The sequence below is a fragment of the Lonchura striata genome, chromosome 14 (genome assembly GCF_050655825.1).
Source record: "Lonchura striata isolate lonStrDom1 chromosome 14, ASM5065582v1, whole genome shotgun sequence".
NCBI lineage: Eukaryota > Metazoa > Chordata > Aves > Passeriformes > Estrildidae > Lonchura > Lonchura striata.
The window spans coordinates 605,502-616,472 of NC_140716.1; the positions used below are offsets into that span (position 1 = coordinate 605,502).

At 55.0% G+C, this 10,971-nt stretch overlaps 1 protein-coding gene across 1 annotated transcript in view; it reads right to left on the reverse strand.

Annotated features, from left to right (window-relative positions):
• HS3ST4 (heparan sulfate-glucosamine 3-sulfotransferase 4) overlaps window positions 1–9,122 on the reverse strand; it is a 54,181-nt gene extending 45,059 nt beyond the window's left edge. Inside the window, exon 1 of the mRNA XM_021543844.3 lies at window positions 8,409–9,122. Within this exon, the coding sequence (XP_021399519.1) occupies window positions 8,409–9,043 (635 nt within the window). The 5' untranslated portion in view covers window positions 9,044–9,122. The remainder of the gene's footprint in view (window positions 1–8,408) is intronic.
• Between the last annotated feature and the right edge of the window lie 1,849 nt (window positions 9,123–10,971).

A 10,971-nucleotide genomic window follows, 5' to 3' on the forward strand; every position in this document is an offset into this window, starting at 1 on the left:
GTGCAGGGAGGGTCACTGCGGGATCGATGGTGGCGCTCCCTGGGGAACAGACCAAGGAGGGATGAACCAACAGCCAGTTAAAGACCTCCAGCAGCAACAACTTCAGGATCCATAGGTCTGCCACCAGCATTTCTTGAATCAGCACTTTGGATGGAAAACCGTCAGTGTGTTGTTGAACAAGCAGGACCAGAGACGAGTAGTTGACAGTCTGTCACCTGCAGAGGTGATGCAGCACCTCCCACTCAGGGCTGAGCTGGGAGGTGACCCCTTCCCATCCGTCCGGGGCTCAGGGGTGGGCAGCAGCTCAGCTCCCGGGGCACAGCAGCACCTGGAGGAGCCTGAAAGCCTCTGGGGCTGGTGCACAGCCCCATGGTGGCTTCTCGCAGGCTGGTGGGTTTGTTCAGCCTGGCTGGATGGTGGCAGCTCCTGCTGGGGCTGTGCAACCCAGCCAGGCTTCAACGCCCAGGCCCGATGCTGATGCTGGCTCCCCACGAGCGTGCTCACAGCTCGGCTCAGTTATATGAGAGCCCATCAAGAACATACAGAGAGGGCAGAGCTGGGGCTGAAATAAAGTTATTTGCAGATGTGGATGAACACTAATACTAAATATATTACTGTACCCATCTCAACGCAAGATGAAAGGAAATTCGCTCTAAAACAAAGGAGAACTGCGGATCTGGGCTATCACAGCAGCGCTGCTCTGCTCGGATCCAAAATGATTGCTGCTAATAAAGGAGGGGGCCAAGTCCAGTCCAGCCTGGCTCTGAAGGGAATGGAAATCAGATTTTGGCTTGAAATGTGTTATAGCAATCTCTGTAATACAAAATAAAGTCTGGCAGATGGAGTTATTTTTATCCAAAGCTAGTTCTGCTTAGTAGGTCGGTGGCTATAACTGATGTCCCTTTGCTATTTCCTCTTCTCCCAGGTCCCCCTGCCTCAGTTTCTCCAGGCACTGACAAGATTAGAGCAGACAACTCCAGTATATTTTGGGAGGATCCTACTAAGCTGTAAAAATCAATTGTGAATTTTGCATCCACCCCCAGCATTTGGCCTGTTTATATTGCCAAACATATTCTGTAAAGAAGTACTGTACTTCACAAGAGAGCTTGTCAAGGTAAATACCTTAATTTACATAAAATGTGACTAGCAATTGAAATGTTAAAGCCATAAACAGCAAGTTTATGATCCATCCTTGATGCCTGGATGTATAATATGACAAGGGGGGAAACACTGTGCCTTGCAACATTTACTAAATTGGTGTGTTGACACTGGGGAGGGAAATGGGAGACTTTGAAAACAAAAGGTTGGAGGGTTTCTCTGAGGGCTGTTTTTTGGCTTTTTTCTTCTCCCTTTTCATAAGTATGATTTTTTCCCCAGCCTTCCACAGTCAGCTTTCAACACTCTCCTTCAGCTGGAAACTGCAGCTACCTAAATAACAAATGGGAGGAGCAGTGCCCGTGTACCATCATGGAGCAGAGTCTGGGCAGCAGCTTGGCCATGCCCAGGGAGAGGAGCTGCTCTTGGCAGGGCCAGGGCCAATCCTGCCCAGCCACTCCCCCATGCCCCTGACAGGTACTTTTGATCTAAACAGGAATTTCTCACTGTGATTGAAGACACTCTTGTCATTCTCAGATTTCTTTAAACTTTTTCTAATGTAGGGGAAACCAATTCAAACCTCATACAGCCCTAAATAATACTTATTTAAAAGTGGCTTAAAAGCCTAAAATGAACTGCTGCTCACATGTGCACGGCAGTGAAATTACAATATCCACACTGGATGCTCTGGAAAGTTTGATCATGCAGGTTCCTCTCCTGGACTCCATACAAATGTTTCAGCCATTCATTCATGCTCATAACCCTCATACCCTTTGCAATTCATTGAAACCACTTCAAGAAAAAATAATTTTAAAGAAATTATCTCTGTGTATCACAGAGATATCACTCTGAGCAGTGAGAAATGTCCCACATGAATCAGCCCAGCCCCCAAACCAATAAAATTTCTGCTGAAGTGCATGAAATAATGACTCAGAGAAAAGGAGTCCCCATGAAAAGAAGAGGTAAAAGAAACCATGAAAAGAAAAAGACTCTGACCTTTGTCGACACAAGGTGTCACAAATTTGTGTCAGAATTTTGACTTTGAAAATCTAAAGCCTTTGCACATAACTTTCTTTGAGAAGCTGTTGTTCCTTCTCCACCCATCCGGGCTTGGCACAGAGCAGAGTGAGCCTTGCTAGCCAGGGAGCAAGCAGGGGTCAGGTGTATCATTTAAACCAGAGAATGTGACCACCCAGCACTTCCCCTTTTGCTTCTCCAGGGGGCTGGTTTTCCCCAGGCCCGTTTTTGAGTTCTCTGTAACTACATGCACAGCAGTACTGCACTCACAAAGAGAGCAGTGCTCACAAACTTTGACATCACAAACAACACTCAAACTGTTAGCAGCAAAGCACCAGCTTTGTGTGTACAAAGTGGGTTATTGAGCAAAATCCTAGAGAAGGGATGTTCTTGAGACTACAGTGCAACAGTTCAGTGATTTTTGGGCTGGTGACGTGCGCCGGTTCCCTACACGCTCCAAGGATGTTCCAGCAGCCATTGGAAGAGGCGTCCCCAGCACGGGCGGCTGCTGTGCTGAGCCCTGTGTCTGGAAGCCTCCCAGGAGAGCTGTGGCTGCCCTGCTGCCCCCTCTCACCCCGGGGTCAGAGTGGGAGCAGGGCAGAGCCCCAGCCGGGCTCGGTGCTGGCGCCCGCCCTGCTCACTGCACCCCTCGGGTCTGAGGGACGGGGCTGGGCACGTCCCTGCCAGGGCGGCCGGTGCCTGGGGGCTGCCGAGGGGCACCGAGAGCACCCTGCTGCCTCCCCGCCGCTGCCACCTTCCTCTCAGCACTTTGTGCTCACCGTCGGCCACAAGTACATTCCACATGCAGGCAGAAGCAGTGACTAGCCCCGCGGGAGCGGGTGCCAGAGCGCTCCTGCCAGTGTGCTGGCCCTGGCACTTCTCTCACTCTCTTTGCAGTAAGAGCCAGAGCAGCACACAGGGGCTGCAGGTGCTGAGAGCAGCTGCCATTCCCATGGCTACAACTGAGCAGCATGTGGATAACCACCATCAGGTGATAAAACACTGCAAATAGACATAAATCATTCCTTCACCCCGTTCCTTGAGCTAAAACAGAGCAGAAAGGAGGGAGACAACTGCTGCCCAGGGTGCAGGGTGGGTTCCCTTGGCCCAGCACACAAGGCAGGGGCAGAGCCAGGAGACCCTGAGCTCTGGCACACAGCAGATTCACTGCAGTAGCTGCAGGATGCAGAAGAAAATCCATGCCTGCTGCTGGAATGGCCTCTCAGTCCCCAGATGGGTGAAACATGGGGGCCAACCAGCACGAAGTCTGACCTCTGCTCGCAGTCCCCAGCCCAGAGCTGACCCAGGTGTCAGCAAAGTCCAATACACTGGATCTATGGCAGAGAGAGGCAGCTGAGTCACTACATTTCAGCAAAAGCCAACTCACAGCAGGGCCCAGAAACAAAATCAATACGCTTTCCCTAAGTTACCAGAAGTGCAGTGGGTACAACACTCTGGGAAGGCCTTTCTCAGAGAAACACAGCAGTTCCCAGGCTCTGCAGCTGTGCCTGGGGGCAGCAGCAGACCCCAATCCATCCTTCCACTGTCGGTGTTCCCACAGTGCTGTCAGCACAGGCTCACAGCGCTGATGGAAAGGGTTTGATTTCCTGAATGCCCTGAGCTGATCAGAACAGCACAGGCATTAGCCAGCAACACAATTACAGCTCACAGCGAGGTACAGCTCACAGCGAGGTGACACTGTGTGGGATGAGGCTGAAATGGCCCCAAGCTATCGCTGCCCAGCAGCTGTTAGGGGATGTTGAAGAAGGATCCCTGCACACACCCCTGGACACAATTCCTGCCAGCAGCCACGGCAGAAAAAGCCAGGCACATCGGAAGCTGGATCATCCCTGGGCACGCAGGGCTGGTCCCGCTGCCCCAGCCACCAGGTCAGCACAGGAAGGAAGGTGAGACAGCTCCATGAAGAGCAGAGCTGTGGCAGAAACAACAACACACAACAGCCACCTGCCCCATACAGAGGAACTCAGTGTCCACAGGGATGCGATGGGAGTGCCAGCTCTGGAGCCACAGCCAGCGGCTCCACGGAGCCGCTCACTCGTGAGCACGTGTCTATTACTGAGAGAAGAGCTCCCTGTCCTGGCATTATTCATTGTATGAGGTCAGCAGCTCACCAAATAACACACAGGCCTGATTGCTCGGGAGAATGCTCCAAAAAACCCAGACAAGCAGTGCAAATAGCATTAGACATGCAAGCCACTCCACTGCCTGTCATGGTGACTGCTCCTGCAGCGGGGCCACTCCACACACACAGCTACACCCTGTCCAAGTGCTCAGCACTGCAGGCCCAGGGCAGAGAGGGGAATGTGATCTAATCACAGATATTGCTGCAGCCTCTCCATCAGGGCTCCACTGAGGAGGAAGCAAGGAGTAAAGCAATGTGCATGTACACACAGAATTTAACTCTTCCAGTCAGCAAATCTTAAAACTCAATTTCAACTCATTGCTATCAGGTGTTCTTTTTGTGTTATGGAAACCATATTCCTGTTAAAACCACAAGTTTGTTTTCAAAATATTGTTACAAATCCCCAGTTTTTCTGCTAAATGCAGGATGTCAAGAAAGCCTTGAAAGCGTAACATGACAGAACTGAACCCCCTCACCGTGCTGAGCCTGTGGGCTGCTGGGGACAGTGGCTGGGAGCACTGGACTGTCCTACTCAGCTCAGAAAATCTCAAGGGTGCCCAAGTGATGAGGTCTTCTGTGCTGGTCATTTAGACCAGCAGAAAGACACAACTAAAGCCCCCCACGCCGGGGCTTGGAGCTCCCACTCCCTTCACACCGCCACCTGCAGCATTTCTCTTCCAAAATCCCCAGAGCAGTCACCAGCAGCACCTGAGCATCCTGAGACATTGGCATCTGCACAGGTGAGCCTGGTGCACCGCCCACAGCGCCGGTGCAGGGCAGCGTGGGCACTGCGCAGCCCAAACAGGATCACTCCCCTCCTTCTCCAGCCACACAAAGCCACTGGCACCACACCGACTCCGGGCTCCCCTGCAGACCCCTGCCCACCTCCCTGGGCTCTCTCCTCTCTGAGACCAAACCAAGGGCCCTAGCACCACAAGGAGACAAACCTGTCCAGGTGTGGGACACTGCAGGCAGTTTGCTGTTCCCATTATCCACAACATTCCTACACACCTGTGTGCCCTTCATCCACGCCAAGGCAGGGAACTCACACATGTCCCAAATGCTGTGCCTGTGCTTGTAATGAGCATTTATGGATGTAATCTCCATTCCCTGGCCTCAGGGGCCTCTCTGTCACTCTGCCATCCTTTCTGTGCTCTGAGAAAGGCTCTCAGTGCTTTTTGAAATGCAGGATAGCTCAGGGCAGAGCTCATGGCATGGGACATGCCCTCTGAGGCATGAACATCACACTGAAGGGAGCAAATGCCTGCAGTCCAGCCTGGCTGTGGGGAACATGTGGAGATCACTGTGCCTGGGCACATGAGAGAGCAGGGGACACTTGGACACTGGCTAAAAATCAGCAGCAGCTCCTGCAGGAAAGCTGGCATAGCCTGGGGAAGGAAGGAGCAAGTTAAAGACTACGGCTTGCAAAGGAACAGCAGAGGAAGATTGGATGTTGTTTAAGGAAAGCTGTACCATGGAACTTGTCCTTCAGACAGCTCAGCATTAGAATGGACAGAATCATAAACTGCAACCACAAATACAATCCTGGCAGTGTAATAGAAACTAACCAAAACTAGTCTTGGCCTAGTTTGCACCAGTTTGTGTGTGGAAAGACCTCTGTTTGCAATTGCCAAGTGAATTGAGTTAAAGAGATCAGAGGCCGCATACAAACCTTCAGCATTCCCTGCAGGTTCCCAGGAAAAAACAAAGCAGGCAGTGTGGAACTGCCATCCTGACATGCCACCCTGTTTCCAGCAGCACAGAGCTGGCATCCCCTGGCCCAGTGCTTGCATCAACTCCAGCCACTGAGAGAGACCCTGAACCAGACATCCAGAGCGTTTAGGGCTTTTCAATCTCAAGGCAGCAAAGACACAGGTAAAGCAGCATGGAGCACACACAAAGAGATGGCAATGACCTGGTGCCATCTCCATTTTACAGGAGAAACCAAGGTGAAGAAGGCATTTCCCTTTCCTCCAGCTCTTCGAGGCTGGGAGATAATCCTGTGACTGAACAACTAAGCAAGGAACCTGGAAGGTCTGCCATTCCCTTATTTCACTATGTAAGAGAAAACCTGACCGTGTTAAAAGCTCACAGTGTGTAATGCTAAGTCACCATAAGCAGAGGACTTCAATTGTTGCTTCTTTGTTAAAAAAGCATTGCCTTTTCTGTGGACAGGAAAAGAATCTCCAATTACTGTACCTGGGACACAGCTATGAGCTGTCAGCCTCCCCAGTGCACTCAATCAGGTAATCTCAGAGAAGGTCAGGAAGAAGCATGGGGTGGACAGTGAGCTTTCCCCATTCTGCTTTTGGTTTGTGTTTTTTTGGCACTAAAAGCCAGTCCATGACGACAGCCTGGCACCAGTTCAGCACCAGGGAAGTTGTGGCTGCTGCTGAGGCACAGACCACCAGCAGTGTCCTGCCCCTGCAAGGCTGAACACTCTTGCAGCAGAGGGGAGAAGCATGTGTTTGGGTTGGGCAGGTGTGAAGGTGCTGCAGGTCAGGCAGCCAGGGCTGCGATGGCACAGAGCACCAGGCATTTCTTTACCCATCCCACAGCCTGCTCTGCCCAGCCCTCACACACCAAGGGTGCCCCAACCTGTTCTCCCACCTCTCCTGCCCAAGCAGCAGAGCTCCAGGGCTTGAAATGAGCAGCACACACCAGAGAGCTGCTGCAGGGATAGAAAATACCGAACTGCGTTCTGCAAATGAAAACCTGTGTGTGCCTCTTACTCCACAAGAGGAGTTACACCCACTCACTAGCCCTTTTCTAGTAGCATAACTTTAAAGATAAAAAAGCAGCTGCTCATCGTATTCAGTGCTTGATCTTCTTCTGCCTGTTTTAAATAAAACCAAACTTTTTTTTATGTGCCACTTTCTATCCTCTTCTAGTCAGTTTTCTAAACTTATTTTTCAAGGTAAGCCTTTCCTCCAAGAAAATTCAGTACAACAAAATACTGTGTATGAAATGATATCTATAAATACAGTAACCATAGCCAGTCCTTTAGTTCTTCCCCCATCAGAGCAGCACACCAAAAACACTCTCAGGGACAACCTCACTCTCTCAGTGCTGATGTTCACTTTCTTGAAATCCCTCCAGAAAATCCCACACCAGAGCCAAGCGGATGCCACACCAAGTGTTGCAAAGACCTTTCTTCCACCATCCCCACAGAAGACTGCCTGGAGTTTCTCACCTTTAAATACCCCTGATATGCAGACCATGTACTTTATTTTAATAATGAGGGACCAGATAATCCAGGCAGTCACTTGCCTGCTGCCTCTCATTTTTAGCGTCATTTGCAGAGCAACAAAGCAGCTGCCATACTAACCACAACAAGAACTTCACCAGCTCAGCCACAGACCACCTTTTATCAAGAACCAGTATGGTTTGCTTTGAACCATGAACTACAGACCTACTGGGAGTTTTTAAGTTCTACTGATGTGCTGCACTCTGCTCAGAAATTTTTTAAGAGAGGGAAGAACACTGAGCCATCACAGTTCATTGATTTTCTAAACCTGTCAAGACATTTAACACTTCCTTACTGCAGTCCAGTGTTTTCTAAAAACCAGGACTTTTAGCATAAAATTCCTTTAAAATGTTACCCAACACCAGACAGCAATATTTAGACACGTCTTCACAAACAGAATTAGATTTTGTCAATAGAAAAGAAAAAAACTTCCTAACATGGAACTTGTTGAATAAAGAGTAAACCTTATTTGTGAAGCAAAGCCTGCGCTCGCATGAAGGCAGCTTTCTTCAGTCCTAGCAGCACCTGGAATAACTTGCGATCTTGTTTATTTCAGTAATTATTAATTACCGACCTATTTAGGAGTATTTTACACCAACTGCAGATGAACTGCTACGGTTTGCTCACACACTCCGAGCAACCGAGAGGGATGTTACCAGAAATCTGCTTTCCCACCAGAGCAGCGCGTTTTCCATCGCCACCGCGGCCAGGCGCGGCCCCGGCGCCCGCCTGCCCCGGCCCCGCGGCGGTCCCGGGGCTCGGTCCCGGCGCTCGCGCTTCGTCCCGGCTCCCCCGGGGGGCAACGGGGACCCCCGGGGCCGCGCCGGGGTCCCCCGCCCCGCACGGACTCGCGTTCCTCCTCCCTCCGTCCCCGCCAGCGCCGCGGATCGCGCCCGCAGCCCTCACCTGTACCACTCCAGCCCCTTCTCGTAGTTCCTGTCGAAGAAGTGGGGCTCGGTGCCCACGGCCCGCACGTCGGGGTGCGCCCGGATGGCCTCCAGCAGCGCCCGCGTCCCCCCCTTCTTCACCCCGATGATGAGGGCTTGCGGCAGCCGCTTCTCCCCGTAGTCCGGCGTGGTGCTGCTGCCGCCGCCGCGGCTGCCCGGGCTGCCGGCCCGGCTCAGCTCCTCGTCCGTGGTGCTCGACTCCTGCGGGTCCCTCTCGAAGGCTCCGCTCTGCGCCGTGATCACCTCCCCGGGGGCCAGCGGCGTCCGCAGCCAGGCGCCCTCCGCCCCTTCCCGGCTGCCGTTGGAGGCCCGCGGCGGAGCGGCCGAGGGGCCCGGGGCGCTGCCCGGAGGGGCGGCGGGGGAGCGCGGGGCCGCCGTGACGGGGACGGCGGTGGGAGAGCGCGGGGCCCCGGGGGCCGCCGAGCCGGGCAGCGCGGCCGGGGAGCGCAGGGCGGCCGGGCCGGTGCCCCCCATCAGGCTGTAGCACAGGTAGGTGAGGCACAGGGAGAGGCTGCACATGCAGAGCAGCTTCCGCGCCGGGGGCCCCTTAGAGCCGCGCCCGCCCGGCACCCCCGGCTGGGCGGGGGGGGACATGGCTGCTGCCCGCTCCTCGCCCCGGGCACCGGGCGCACATGGTGTCAGCCGCCGCCCGGCCGCCCCAGCCGCATGGGGCGCCGCTGCCCGCCCGCCCCGCCGCCGCCGCCGCCGGTGGGGGGGGGCCCCGCATGGCACGGTCGCCGCCGGCCCCGCCGGGTGCCGGGGCGCTGGGGCTCCGCGCGGCCGCGCTCCGCTGCCACCGGCTCCGCACTGTTGCCGCCCGAGTTCCTGCCGCGAAACTTTGTGCCGGGTGGGAGGCGGGAGCGCGTTCCCGCGCGGGGAGGGCCCGGCCCGCCCCCGCCGCCGCCCCCGCCGCCGCCGCCGGGAGCGCGGGGAGCGCGCCGGGCCGGGCCGGGCCGGGCCGGGCGGCGGCGGCGGCGCGGGGCAGCGGCCGGGGAGCACCGGGCAGCACCGCGGGCAGCACCGCGGGCAGCACCGGGGAGCACCGCGGGCAGCACCGGGGAGCACCGCGGGCAGCGGCCGGGGAGCACCGCGGGCAGCACCGGGGAGCACCGCAGTCCGTCCCGCTGGCCCACCCGGCTCTGCCCCACACGCCGCCTGCCCCATGTGCTGCCCAGACCCGCCGTGCCAGCACTCGGCGCAGGGCCGCAGAAACAGGGCCAGTGTCAGCGGTACCCTACAAATCCTCCTCCTGTCCCCTGCAAAGATCACCCGCCGCAGCTGCTTGGCTCCTCATTCTGGCCTGCTCCCCTCCACCTCCCCCGAAGTCTATTCTGTCCCCAGCCCATGGCTCCTGCACACAGCCTGCGGCCGCTGAGACAGCTCCTCTGGGACAGCCCCACGCAGCACGACCAGGTCCCCTGCTTCTGGCCCTTCAGGGATCTGGGGCAGTTCCTTAGAGCAGCCTGTTTCTCCTGGGATCCTGGGGAGAGGTGGCAGACCGTGGGCAGAAGCAGGCAGGAACTTAACTTGGAGAATGGAGGGTTCATAGTTTAGGTGCCAGGAGCTGCACTGGTAGATGAGGCCAATTACACCCTTGCATGATGCTCTTCCAGGAACTCTGTCCCCAGCCTTGGTGGAGCAGGTTAGGGATGACAGCCTCCCTCCTCACAGTTTTCCGGGGCAGCCATCACCTGTTTTCAGCTCCACGTTTTGTCACTTCCCACCTGCAGTTCTCAGGTTTGGCATTAGCATGTATTTTGTGAGGGGAAGGAATGCATTATTGTTTCTCAGCTTTCTCCTACACCTCATCTGGGGTCTCCAGGAGTCTCTCCATCCTGGGTATTGCCTTGGGATATTGGGGCATGTCACGAGCAGCAATCTAACCTTGTGCACCTGCACTGCCAGCACTGCCTGCAGGCAGCAGATCCCAGAAGAGCCAGCACCCAACCCCGGTGGCAAAAGCTGCAGAGCAGCTCTATGTTCACACATACGAGGGCCAGAGCTGCACTTCTGAGCCAGCACTGGGAGAATGCAGACTGTGTCTCCAGCTTTGTGCACCTGTGAATGCTGTGTAAGTCATCTGCCTGTGAGCAGGACGAGAATTTGGAGGCAGTGACACTTCTCCACTCACCAGTCTGGGGAACTACTGGATTGTACAGAGATGTTCTGGGTGAGGCTGGATGGGAGAGAGCTGGCAGAGCTTCCCCTTGCTCCCCCAGCTGATGAGCCGTGGCCCAGGTTTTGCAGGGGAAACCCATCTCCAAACCTTGCTGTTGCATAGGGAACACAGAATCATGGAATGTTTTGAATTGTAAGAGATTCTTCAAGGTCACAGATTCCAACCCTTGCCATGGCCAGGGACATCTTCCACTATCCCAGGCTGCTCCAAGCCCCATCCAGCCTGGCCTGGAACACTGCCAGGGATCCAGGGGCAGCCACAGCTGTTCTGGGCACCTGTGCCAGGGCCTCACCACCCTCACAGGGAAGAATTTCTTCCAATAAAACCTTGTCCTCTGTAAGTG